Raw genomic sequence first — 14,142 nt, 5'->3', positions numbered from 1 at the left:
TTCCATACATTCCACGGTATCGGGTTATTCGATACCGGATTGAACCGGAACCATTCAACACCCTTGTTCGGCCACCATATATTTGTATTTGTATCGTTTTTCTGTGTTGGGAGCAGCATATCCCGCAATACTTGCTCCAGATTCCTTTGGCCCGCATCTCACACTCATACTTCGGTGAGTTACAGCGAGTGCATCACAATGATTGCTCTGGACACGCCATGTGAGGGACTACGAAAAGGACAATATTACTTCATAGAATCATCATCAGAATACGAGTCTCCGCCGCAGTCTCCCAAGAGCAACGGCACATGAAGCATTTAACATTGGTCTCTGCCGTTCCAATCGAAGTAAAATCAAGGAAGTAGTGGATTTTATGAGTCGAAAAAATGTCGTGGCGGTGCAGTAAACCAAGCTCAACAACAACTGCAGCTTATAGCGTTGAGATGGATACAACGTACTGAGTAAGGTTCGCAACAGAACTGGAGATTAGCTTTCTTACTGCACCAGTCTGTTCGATACAGATTTATCTCGCTTGAGCCTGGTTTTAATGACCCGTACATGGAATGTATGGGGGTAGCAGTCAGGCGTGGAACTGCCGATAAATAGCTGTACTCTAGGTTATAGACCCATCATTAGCACGCTTTCTGAGGGTCAGAACCGTCTGGTATTGGATGACTTTAGTGCTCATCATGAGTTGTGGCATTCGGTCCTCGGAATCGACCAGAGGGGTATATTACTGGCTGAGCTGATTGATAGCTCTACGTTTTGCACGGTCAGTCAATACGCCCCACCAAAATTAGTGGAGTGTGGCATAGTTCCCCAGCCATAACCATCGTGTCAATTGGTCTGACAAATGACTTCACCTGGCAGCCCGTCATTTCTCTTAGATTGGTCCATCTCCTTGCAATAGTTTCCATCCATTGGCTTAGTTTCGGAAGTTTCAGGTAGCAGAAAAGTTGTTCTGGGACAGCTGCAGTCGCACGCTATATAGCTGCTGGTCGAATACACGAAGAGAGACCAGCATTCCCAGCAGAGGCGACCGGATTAACAAAAAAGCGTTATGAGCTTAGTCGAGCCAACAATTGTGGCTTCCGTATTGTCAGTTGCTTTGTATTCGTGCATGAAACTAGGGGTTCTTAAATCGAGTTCCATACTAGAGTAATTTTATGAAATTGCAGTAGTGGGGAAATCGATTTAAGAACCTCTAGTTCCATGATTTAGCGTTCTTGATGACATTCGCAACATCATCCATTGTAAATTGTGGTGGTTCATTCTCGGCAGGAAGATAGGACGACTTTCGTATTGTCAGTCGCTTTGTATTCGTGCATGAAACTAGGGGTTCTTAAATCGAGTTCCATACTAGAGTAATTTTATGAAATTGCAGTAGTGGGGAAATCGATTTAAGAACCTCTAGTTCCATGCACGAATACAAAGCGACTGACAATACGGAAGTCGTCCTATCTTCCTGCCGAGAATTAACCACCAAAATTTACAATGGATGATGTTGCGAAAGTCATCAGGAACGCTAAATCATCCAAATCGTTGGACTCTGATATAATCTCCATGCTAGTGCTAAAACAGCTGGATGAACCATGAGTCGAGTATCTCACTGAATTTCTCAACCTGTCGCTAGCCATCCACATCGTTCCCGAAGTCTTCAAAATGGTCGGGGTGGTTTGCTACTGAAGCCAGGCAAGGATGCCAGCAAAGATGAATCGTACAGACCAATTTCGCTTTTGTCGAACCTTTAGACTTTAATTCTCCCTATCGTCAGACGTCCACTTGCCGAGTATCACCATGAATTCCGTAAGCAGAACTGCACGACAACAGCGCTGCACGCCATCTCCACACATATTAGTCGAGAACACAACCAGAGCAAGCCGTGGTATAGAAAAGTGATGGTGGCGCTTGACTTATCAAAAGCCTTTGATACGGTCAAGTACTCCACGCTGTTTGGGGACATCGAAAAGACTACCCTTCGGCCAAGTTTAAAAAATTGGAAAATCAGTTGTAGTCGTATGTGGAATTCGGGTACAAGAAATCCAAGCCCCGCAGTATTGAAACAGGGAGTTCCTCAAGGTAGGATGATATCTGCGGAACTGTTTAACCTCTACCTCTCCTGTATTCAACCCACTCCAGACGGTATTGAAATCATAACGTATGTGGATGATTGAACGATATTGGTGTCAGGTACCTTCCCTGATTTAATTTTTGAAAGGCCACGCAACGGCCACTCCCTTCACCACATGGACTGCAGAGCTGAGCACTGAGTTGAATGTCATGGTCAATGGTAACAGAATTGCGGCCACCAACTACCAACTACCTACCTAATCCAAAATTCTAGGGGTCACATTCGACAGCAACTTCACGTCGTCCAAGCATGCCAAAGCTATATGCGACAAGCTGAGATGTAGGGACAAAGTTCTCACTTGGGCTGCATGTAAAAAAAAAAAAACCTTGTTGACAACATATAACGCGAGAGACCTCTGTGGTAAGCTATGAGACGCCAGTGTAGCCCTCGAAAATAAATGAAACGCGATGGAAAAATATTCAAACCTGTCAGAATGCCGCTCTTAGAACTACAACAAGGTACCTCCTCATGTCTTCAGTGGACCATCTACATGAGGAGACAAAGATTCTTCCAGTACAGCAACACAATGGCATTCTTTACTGCAGTACTTGCTCGGGCGGGGCGTTACCGTGAGATCCATCCTAATCACCATATGGTAGGTAGTACCTCCTCAACACAGGCATGTCAGAAGGAATCTTCATGATATAGGAAGAGAGCTCCAGCGTTACAAAAGAGAACCCCTAGATCAACAAGCCTATCAAGTAGGTTTAAATAGCATTCACACGGATGCAGTCGGAGGTGTCATAAACAATTATTGTGTGAATGCGGTGAACATCTCCCATCTATCGCAGAGTAGGTTTGGCTCAACTATGCTCGGCAAAATGCAGCCGTCTAACTACCTATAGGGCAAGGATTAATGGCGCGGTGCAAAACATCTGCCCTGCATGCGATACAGGCCCTCACCTTTTCAACTGCCATGCCAAACCTACTCAACTAAATTCACTAGCTTTTTGGTTACCATCCATCGAAGCAGCCACATTCCTAGAACTGGAGATAGACTCATTCCTAGAACTGGAGATAGACTCAGATCCAGATTATGCAGAAAATCAAACATACAACCTGTTTCACTGATACAATGGATAAACGCCGTTTAGTTAGCTGAAACCCCCAGTACTCCAATATTTATTGCTACATAAATATTCCGCCTAAAAGTATGCTAATTACTTGAGCCTTATCAATCAACTACACTATTTTCATATGTAATTCGAATAATTTCAGTTGTAATTCAAAACATTTCACTTGTAATTTGAGAATTCCAATTAATTTCGAATTATTTCATTTGTAACTTGAGAATTCCATTTGAAATTCGAATTATTTCATTTATAATTTGAATTTTTTCATTTTTTTTTTTTTTCAAATAGAAAAAATCGAATTTCGAATGGAATAATTCGAATTACAAATGAAAAATTCAAATTATAAATGAAATAATTCGAATTTCAAAAGGAATTCTCAAATTACAAATGAAATAATTCGAAATTTATTTGGAATTCCCAAACTGCAAGTGGAATTTTTTGAATTACTAATAATGTCAAATTTGAAATATAGATGGCAAAAATGTTTTGCAATATCCATGCCATTCTAAAAGCCAACCTTATCACAAGGTTACCCACCAAAAGGAATTTTTTTGGACATTTTCAAGATTGTAGTTTAAACCTTTCCCTTAATGTTCTCAGTGTTCTCAGGAGTAATCTTGGGTTTGACATACCTAGTCTCAGTACCCCCACGGATTAGGAATATTTGTACATCTTTATCACAATATCAGCAGATTTAGGTTAGGAAAACTTAACAAAAAACATGTTTTTCCACAGATAAAATGTGCCACAATTCGCTATGTTCTTCGATATAATTTTAAGAAAAAACATTGACCAGGAACTTCCCATAAATAACTTTTGGACTTCATTATCATTCCACTTTAGGCAAAGGATATTTTAAACAATGGTTTTCTGGAATCCCACTCTACATTATACAAAAGAAATTGGTAAATTTTTAGATTGAAAACCATTTCAACTCATCACAATTTTCTTAATCCAAAAAAACTGCGACATATTTTGGACTCACATTCCAAACATTTAAAAAATAATTTCCAAAAACATTTTCTTTGAATTCACTCTTTTTCTTCTACATTATTAGACTGCCTTAAATTTCCTTTTACCAACATCCACATCCTAAAAACAACAACCCTACATAAAACCCCTAACCCTTTAAATCCCCAACACCAACCCATACCTAAAATATTCCAACTTATAAAGCTTTTTAACTAATCGTGCTTTTTATAGATTTTTAATAGTCCTATAACAAAATAAATGGCCTATTTCCCTAAGACCATTCGAAACCAAATTCGTTCGAATTACCACCAAACTTTTGTTTTTTTAATATTTCATTATTTTTTTCAATTAGAAACATTTTTTTAAATAACTTGAGTTTGATAGTTATTCAAACGAATTTGGTATGGAATCGTCTTAGAGAAACAGGTCATTAGTTTCTGTTCCTCAGTATTTTTAAAACGCGGTTATGGATTTAATATTTGCTATTAAATATTGCTTGAATGTTGCATGTTTCTGTGTCCTTTATTTCTTTCAATATGACTAATTCTGATGTTCTTGATTTCCTTAAACCACGATTAGACTCAAGTCTCAGTCAAGCGTATCAATAAATTCATGAACAGCGAAGAATTGGATCCCAATAATGTACAACATGATCCCAAGAAACGTGAGTATATACATAGATAGAAAACCCCATTATTTACTAGAAATTTTCTAATGATTTTCCTCATTACAGCTCATCCCTTGTCCATTGAAAATGGTGTCTTCTCATGGGGCGACGGTGAAATTACCCTGAAAAACATTAACATGCATGTCAAGAAGAATACCCTCTGTGCCATTGTTGGTACTGTTGGTTCGGGCAAATCATCCGTTGTACAAGCTTACCTCGGTGAAATGGAAAAGATTTCGGGTACGGTAAATACAGTTGGCTCCATTGCCTATGTCCCGCAACAGGCGTGGATTCAAAATTCAACATTACGTGAAAATATTCTCTTTGGCAAGCCATACGATCGTAAACGTTATAACAAGGTTATTGATGCCTGTGCCTTACGTCCCGATATTGAAATGTTGTCGGCTGGTGATCAAACAGAAATTGGTGAAAAGGGTATCAACTTGTCCGGTGGTCAAAAGCAACGTATCTCAATGGCACGTGCTGTTTACAGTGATGCCGATTTATATTTCTTGGATGATCCTTTGAGTGCTGTCGATTCACATGTAGGCAAACACATTTTCGAACAAGTCATTGGTCCCAAAGGTTTGTTGGCGAAAAAGACCAGAGTTTTGGTTACACACGGTATTACGTTCTTGCCACAAACTGATAACATTTATGTTATGAAATTGGGTGAAATCAGTGAAAATGGTACCTACCAGGAATTGCTTAACAAGAAGGGTGATTTCTCCGATTTCTTAATGCAACATTTACAAGAAGGTGGCGAAGAAGTTGAAGATTTGGATGTGATTAAGCAGCAATTGGAGGGAACACTACAATCGGATGAATTGAAAGATCAATTCAAAAAAGTTATCACATTGGCGAAACAGGAAAGTTTATCGGATTCTGTGTAAGTACAAAATTTGGAAACTGTTAGGGGGGATGTTTGGTTTTGATTGTGTATTTTTATGTTTTGTTTTTAGTTCGGTTCGCTCCTTTGAAAGTGGCACCAGCAGTATTAGACGCCGTAAACGCATGAATTCCCAGACATCAGTTACAACTGTGGCATCCAAGAAAGATTTGGAAGAACAAGGCAAACTTATAGAAGTTGAAAAATCTCAAACTGGTGGTGTAAGTATTGTACTTTATAAAATTCACAATCTGTATATATTAAACGTATTCGTTTAAAATCCATGATTTTTTTAAATCCACGATTTTTGTTAAAAATGTTCTTTAAAAATGCCACGTTTTTATGGGCAAAATGTGCCTCATCGAAATAATGGTTTTAGGCCCCAAGTATGTTTGGACGAAATGTGTTTCAGACAATTTGGAGTCGATTGAGGAATGTCCGTTCGTCTGTCTGTCTGGCTGGCTGGAGTGCACGATAACTCTCGAAGGAATGAATATCGTAATATTTTGCCCAAACTTAGTTTAAGTTCGAAGATGGGCTAATCGGTCCACTCCTTCTGGTACCTCCCACACAACATTTCGAAAATGTTCGGAAAATTTGTACGCACGATAACTCTTGAAGGGTGTAACCGATTTGGTCCATACTTTGCCCATTGTGGAGCGTGTACCAGACTTAGATCAGGTTTTAATATGGACTCAATCGGTCCACTCCGTCGGGTACCTCCCACACAAAATTTTGGAAAAGTTCAGTTTAGGAACATCTCTCGAATCGCTTTGATTTTTGCTTTAGCAACTTGTATTCACTGCCCTCCATACGACGGTATAAGTTTCATCAGGGGCAAGTCCATACTTCCTGAGAAAATAGCCTGAAAGTTGCAAAAAACCCCTATGAAACCGTGTGAGGAGGTTGGAGGGCAAAATAACTCTCGAACAGGTCTGCCGATTCGGTCCAAAATATGGCCTTCGTAATATTTTGTCCAAACATAGTTTAAATTTGAAGATAAGCCATATCGGTCCACACCTTCAGGTACCTCCCCCACAAAAGTTCAAAAATGTTCGGAAATTTTGTTCATACGGTAACTCTTGAAGGGAGTGGCCGAATTGGTCCATACTTTACACATCCTAATATATCTAATAGATATAGATCAGGTTCAAATATGGTATATTCGTCCACTCCATCCGGTAACTCCCACACAAAATTTCGGATAAGTTCACTTTAAGACCTGATATCGAATCACTTTGATTTTTGTTGAAGCAACTTGCATTCGCTGCCTCAATTACGATGATAAAAGTTTTTTTAGGGGCAAGTCCATACTTCTTGAGCAAACAGCCCGAGGAATGTAAAAACCCGCTATGGCACCATATGTTGTGGCTGGAGATCCACTTCCATAACGGTCAATGTCGATACATTCCTTTTAGTATCTCCTCCGCAAAACTTTTGATCTTTAATCCTATTCAACATTTTTGTCGTTTCAAACGCGCAAAATTTTTAAACGTATTTTGGGAAACATTTTTTTAATATACACAGGCTGAGGGTATATCTCTGTCGACAAAGCCGACTGATACTTTCTTACTTGTTCAACAATGTTTTTTTAAACCCACATTTTAGTTCTCAAAAATATTTTTTCTTAATTTACGTTTTATTTTTCAAAAATATATTTTAAACCCACGTTTTGTTTTTCAAAAAAAAAAAAAAAATCTTTTTTGACTCCACGTTTCATTTCTCAAAAAAAAAAAAAAAAAAAATAATAATAATAATAATAAAAAAGTTCCACTTTTTAAAAATTTAATTTTTCAAAAATATTTTTTTTTTAATTCCACTTTTTTCAAAATTATTTCTTTAAAAATCCATAAATCCACGCTTTATTTTTTTTTTTTGTTTAAATTCACGTTTTATTTTTCATTTTTTTATATCCACGTTTCATTTTTCAAAAACATTTTTTTAAGTCCACCTTGTATTTTTCAACAATATTTTTTTAAACCCACGTTTTAGTTCTCAAAAATATTTTTTTAATTCCGTTTTTTTTTTTAAATTTTTTAAACCTACGTTTTGTTTTTCAATTTTTTTTGAATACACGTTTCATTTCTCAAAAAAAAAAAAAAAAAAAAAAAAAATAATAATAATAATGTTTGTTTTGTTTATTGTTGAAGATTCAATCTCATTTGATTGCTTGAGTGGAGTATTCCCCCATTGGCTCAACTTCATTTATTACCCTCTATTACAGAGAGTAATGTTTTTCAAAACGAACTGACAGTGTTGCAAAATTTTACTGATCGCTACCAATATCATGATTTCATCCCGGCGAAGGGAATTATCAATTGGCTTCTCAGTTTTTGAAATGATGCCTTTTTGCAACACTGTCAGTTCGTTTTGAAAAACATTACTCTCTGTAATAGAGGGTAATAAATGAAGTTGAGCCAATGGGGGAATACTCCACTCAAGCAATCAAATGAGATTGAATCTTCAACAATAAACAAAACAAACAAAAAACAGCGGAGGCACGCGCAAAGGGAAATTTGTTAAAAACAAAATTCCAATAACAACCTCACAGGCAACTGTGGTGATGTTCTTTTCAACTCACAGAATTCGATGAATTCTTAGTTGATACGTGCTGACATGTTGCAGAATATTTTGATGTTGGTGTTTCTTTGGAAAAGCCGAAAAGCGAGTGTGATTCTCATTCATATGGGAATACGAGTTCGGGTTTTCGCTAAAAAGGCATCATTTCAAAAACTGAGAAGCCAATTGATAACTCCCTTCGCCGGGATGAAATCATGATATTGGTAGCGATCAGTAAAATTTTGCAACACTGTCAGTTCGTTTTGAAAAACATTACTCTCTGTAATAGAGGGTAATAAATGAAGTTGAGCCAATGGGGGAATACTCCACTCAAGCAATCAAATAATAATAATAAAAATTCCACTTTTTACAAATTCTACTTTTTTCCAACATATTATTTTTAAATTCAATTTTTTCAGAAATATTTGTTTAAAAATTCGCGTTATATTTTTGGTTTAAATACAAAAATATTTTTTTAAATCCACGTTTTATTTTTGGTTTACATACACCTTTTTTTTCAAAAATAATGTTTTAAATCACGTTTTATTTGTCAAAAATATTTTTTTAAACCCACGTTTTATTTTTTATATTTTTTGTTTAAATACAAGTTTTATTTTTCAACATTTTTTTAAAATTCACGTATTATTTTTCAAAGATATTTTTTTAATCAACGTTTTATTTTTCAAAAATATTTTTTAAAAAATCCACGTTTTATTTTTCATAAATATTTTAAAAATTTCACGTTTTATTTTTAAAAATCCACGTTTGATTTTCTAAAAATTATTTTTTAATGTATTTAAAATTTTTCAAAAATATTCTTTTAAAAATTCGTGATTTATATCTAAAAAAATCGTTAAAAAATTACGATTTATATCTCAAAAATTCTTTAAAAAAATCCACAAATTGTTTTTCAAAAAATTATTTGAAAAAATATAGGTTTTATTTTTCAAAAATATTTCTTTAAAAATCCACGTTCTATTTTTCAAAACTATTTTTTTAAAAAAACTACGTTTTATATTTCAAATATATTTTTTTAAAAAAAGTATGTTGAAAAAATCAAAAATATTTTTTAAAAATCAAAAATATTTTTTTAGAGAATAAAAAATATTTTTTAAAATATCGAAAATATTTTTTAAAATTCAAAAAGATTTTTTAGGAATCAAAAATATTTTTTAAAGTCCACGATTTATATAAATATAAAAAATTTTTTTAAAAAATCAGGTATATTTGTTAAAGAATCAAAATAATTTAAAAAAACCACGATTTATTGGGGTTATTTTGAACGAAAATTCCCCGTGAGTATTTTCAGTTTCTCCCTTAAGTTGATACGGTGGAAAGACAAAACTTGGAGTTTCCGTTCAGAATAACCCCAATAAATATTTTTTTAGAGAATAAAAAATATTTTTTTAAATGGAAAATATTTTTTAAAATTCAAAAATATTTTTTAAGAATCAAAAATATTTTTTAAAATCCACGATTTATAATTATAAACAATTTTTTTAAAAAAGCAAAAATATTTGTTTAAGAATCAATTTTTTTTTTAAATCCACGATTTATAAATATAAAAAAAAAATTTAAAAAATCAAAAATATTTGTTGAAGAATCAAAAATATTTTTAAAAAATCCACAATTTATTGGGGTTATTTTGAACGAAAATTTCCCGTGAGTTTTTTCACGTTCTCCCTTATGTTGATACGGTGGAAAGACAAAACTTGGAGTTTCCGTTCAGAATAACCCCAATAAATATTTTTTTAGAGAATAAAAAATATTTTTTTTTTAAATGGAAAATATTTTTTAAAATTCAAAAATATTTTTTAAGAATCAAAAATATTTTTTAAAATCCACGATTTATAATTATAAACAATTTTTTTAAAAAAGCAAAAATATTTGTTTAAGAATCAAAAATTTTTTTTAAAATCCACGATTTATAAATATAAAAAAAATGTTTGTTTTGTTTATTGTTGAAGTTCAATCTCATTTTCGATTGTTTGAGTGGAGTATTCCCCCATTGGCTCAACTTCATTTATTACCCTCTATTACAGAGAGTAATGTTTTTCAAAACGAACTGACAGTGTTGCAAAATTTTACTGATCGCTACCAATATCATGATTTCATCCCGGCGAAGGGAATTATCAATTGGTTTTTAAAATGATGCCTTTTTTAGCGAAAAACCGAACTCTTTAAGTGTCTAGTATTCTCATATGAATGAGAATCACACTCACTTTTCGGCTTTTCCAAAGAAACACCAAAATCAAAATATTTTGCAACATGTCAGCACGTATCAACTAAGAATTCTTCGAATTCTGTGAGTTGAAAAGAACACCAACACAGTTGCCTGTGAGGTTGTTATTGGAATTTTGTTTTGATTTTGATTTTGGTGTTTCTTTGGAAAAGCCGAAAAGTGAGTGTGATTCTCATTCATATGAGAATACCAGACACTTAAAGAGTTCGGTTTTTCGCTAAAAAGGCATCATTTCAAAAACTGAGAAGCCAATTGATAATTCCCTTCGCCGGGATGAAATCATGATATTGGTAGCGATCAGTAAAATTTTGCAACACTGTCAGTTCGTTTTGAAAAACATTACTCTCTGTAATAGAGGGTAATAAATGAAGTTGAGCCAATGGGGGAATACTCCACTCAAACAATATAAAAAAAAAATTTAAAAAATCAAAAATATTTGTTGAAGAATCAAAAATATTTTTAAAAAATCCACAATTTATTGGGGTTATTTTGAACGAAAATTCCCGTGAGTTTTTTCACTTTCTCCCTTAAGTTGATATGGTCGAAAGACAAAACGTGGAGTTTTCGTTCAGAATAACCCCCAAAATCTCAAAATAAATTTAAAAATCAAAAATATTTTTTAATTAAAAAAAATAAAAATTATATTATTTTAAAAATATTCACTTTCTCCCTTATGTTGACACGGTGGAAAGACAAAACGTGGAGTTTTCTTTCGGAATAACCCTCAAAATCTCAAAAAAAAATTTAAAAATCAAAAATATTTTTTAATTAAAAAAAAAATAAAAAATATTTTAAGAACCCAAAAATATTTTTAAGAAATCTACGATTTATATATGAAATATTTTTTAAAGAATCTAAAATATTTGTTAAAGAATCTAAAATATTTGTAAAAAAAATCCACTATTTAGATCTCAAAAATATTCTTTAAATATCCACGATTTTTTTTAAATATTCTTTTTGATTTGTTAAAATATTTTTTATTATAAATCCACGATTTTTGTTGAAAAATATGTTTTGTGCAAATCCAAGATTTTTTAAATACTCTTTAAAAATTCACAATTTTTGTTAGAAAAATGTTTAAATCCACGATTGTGCCTCAAAAATATTTATTAAAAATCAAGTTTAGAAAACAATGAATATCCAATAATGAAGATCTTTTCTTCTACTCCAGGTCGAATTCGCTGTCTACAAACATTACATCAAGAGTGTTGGCATTTTCCTATCCATGGCCACATTGATATTGAATTTCGTATTCCAAGCTTTCCAAATTGGTTCAAATCTGTGGTTGACAAAATGGTCCAATGACAAGGATGTGGCAACCGATACATCACTGCGTGATATGTATTTGGGTGTTTATGGTGCCTTCGGTTTTGGTCAAGGTAAGTCCATTTGGTTCTCCAATTATGGTGAAGGCTTTAATTTTTAAAGTTTGTCTTTCGAACAAAAAAAGAAAATCTCGTGAAATTCGTCTCATAAATGTTGGGTTAAGGGTTTTATTTGTTATGGGTTCTTTGTTTTCCTTTCTGCTTGTTTTTTTATTCAGTTTACGTTTAATTTGTTACTTATTTTTTTATTATTTTTTGTTATTATTATGTATATATTGCATGCTTTGTTATTTATTTTAAAATTTGAAAATTTTCGGCTTAGTCCAGTATATTATTGTGTATTGGCTTCTTTTCTAAGTGTCTTGAATTTATTTAATTTTTTTGTATTACTAACTTTATTGTTTATTTAACAATTTTTTCCTTTTTACAATGTAACTCCACATACACATTTAATAACAACTTTAACCAAACACGCTTGTTATTATATTAACACACATACAAACACCAACTTAAAAACACTTCCCCCCACCCCGCTGCTGCACTAACATGCCTGAGTAGTTGTATCCAGTTTCTTTTCAACACTTGCTATTGGTTTGGGCGGTGTTTATTGCTCCAAAATACTACACGCCGTTATGTTAGACTACGTCTTCCGTTGGCCCATGGAATTGTTTGATATAACACCATTGGGTAGAATTGTCAATCGTTTCTCCAAAGATATGGATACGGTTGATAATATTCTACCATTGAATATGCGTGTTGCTATAACTCAAGCATATGCGGTAAATTTTTGCTTCTTTAATTATTTATAATTTTTTTATTTTCATTATATTTTGTCATTGCCATCAAATCGTTACATTAAAACATTTAGACTATTATTTTTCAATAGAGGTGTGCAATTAATTTATTTAGTCATTATTAAATTTTGGAAATTCATAGAATCGTTCATGATTCATAAACCGGTTGGTCGTTCATAGAAATGTTCATGGTTCATAGAATCGTCCATGGTTACTAGAATCATACATGATTCTTAAAACCGCACATGAGTCATACATCCTTACATAATTTATAGAATCACATGTTCTTTAAGAAGAAGGTTCTTCACATGTTCTTAAAAAATCCCAATTTTTTATTTGTAAAAAAATAGATTTTTTACAAATTTCGAAATTTCAAAAAAATCCATCGAACAACATTTTTGAAATTAATTGCACACCAATACAGTTTTCCTTTAATAGTTTAAACATCCTTGCGAAATATTCACATAAGACATATTCACATAACAATAGCAACATGTAGGGAAAGAATTGGGGTGTTAATTAAAAATAATAGAAACTAATTCTAAAACGCTCAGGTACAAATGAAATCACGTTAACAACATTACACCCAACACCACCATGCACTTGTAAATTGGCACAAAACTTTTAAAAGCAATGCAAATAACCTATATCAAGTGGTTTAGATGTATAATATTATTAAAAGACCTATTAAAAAATGCTTATATAAGACCACTTGATTTTCCACACTTCTAACACCTGCTGTTCCAAAAAAACTGCACAATTTCGGTTACACCTATTTTTCGTAAAAACACTTTTTGCCCTACTACTAATATCTAACCCGCAAATAGTATATTCATAGTAATTTTTCGTGTAATTTTTTGAAAAAAATGCGTCTTGTACATCTACAATTTTGTTCTCATTTTTTCTTCAAAACCTTTCCCTCTCTTTCTTTTTATAGTTGTAATTCATTTTCTATTTTCGCTAACCTTGGCCATTGGTTGCATCTTTTGTTCGAAAATATTACATCAAGAGCTAATCAATAATGTCATGCGTTGGCCTATGGAAATCTTCGATACCACACCATTGGGTAGAATTGTTAATCGTTTTGCGAAAGACATTGATACCATTGACATAGTTTTACCATTGAATTGGCGCGTTTTCATTAGTCAGGCTTTTTCGGTAATTAAATAAAAAAACAAACATTTTTTACATATAAACTATACACATTAAATACATATCGAACATTTTATAGACTAATATTAAATTAATTAATATTAATAGGGGGAGTGCTTTTGTACATATTTACATTCTTTACATATAATCAAAGTAGTCACATCACTCCACATTTTTCATATTTACTAATTTGGTTTAAGCCTCCTTTCTTGGCCCTTGTAAATTATACTCTGTCCTTTTTAATTTGCAACCAATAATTTGTATTAAATTGGCCAATTGTTTTTTACATTTAATGTGCATATGAGTAGTTACAGTGGTATTCAAGTTTCAAACCTTCG

The 14,142-nt window shown here is 33.1% G+C and overlaps 1 protein-coding gene across 17 annotated transcripts in view; it reads left to right on the top strand.

Annotated features, from left to right (window-relative positions):
• MRP (Multidrug-Resistance like Protein 1) overlaps positions 1 to 14,142 on the top strand; it is a 117,926-nt gene that overhangs the window by 45,197 nt on the left and 58,587 nt on the right. For 12 of the 17 annotated variants that reach the window (XM_073969955.1, XM_073969957.1, XM_073969958.1 and 9 more), the window contains exons 7-10: positions 4,756 to 4,840; positions 4,910 to 5,732; positions 5,806 to 5,953; positions 11,705 to 11,912. In XM_073969955.1, coding sequence (XP_073826056.1) covers positions 4,756 to 4,840; positions 4,910 to 5,732; positions 5,806 to 5,953; positions 11,705 to 11,912 — 1,264 coding nt within the window. Of the gene's footprint in view, positions 1 to 4,755; positions 4,841 to 4,909; positions 5,733 to 5,805; positions 5,954 to 11,704; positions 11,913 to 12,416; positions 12,638 to 13,589; positions 13,811 to 14,142 lie in introns of all 17 variants that reach the window. The other 5 variants (XM_073969954.1, XM_073969963.1, XM_073969967.1 and 2 more) reach the window with 2 other exon arrangements.

This window comes from Musca autumnalis, unplaced genomic scaffold (genome assembly GCF_047663935.1).
Source record: "Musca autumnalis isolate F117 unplaced genomic scaffold, ASM4766393v1 scaffold_2, whole genome shotgun sequence".
In the NCBI taxonomy this organism is placed as follows: domain Eukaryota; kingdom Metazoa; phylum Arthropoda; class Insecta; order Diptera; family Muscidae; genus Musca; species Musca autumnalis.
The sequence above is the reverse complement of the archived record's forward strand: the minus strand, read 5'-3'. Positions and strand labels throughout refer to the sequence as shown.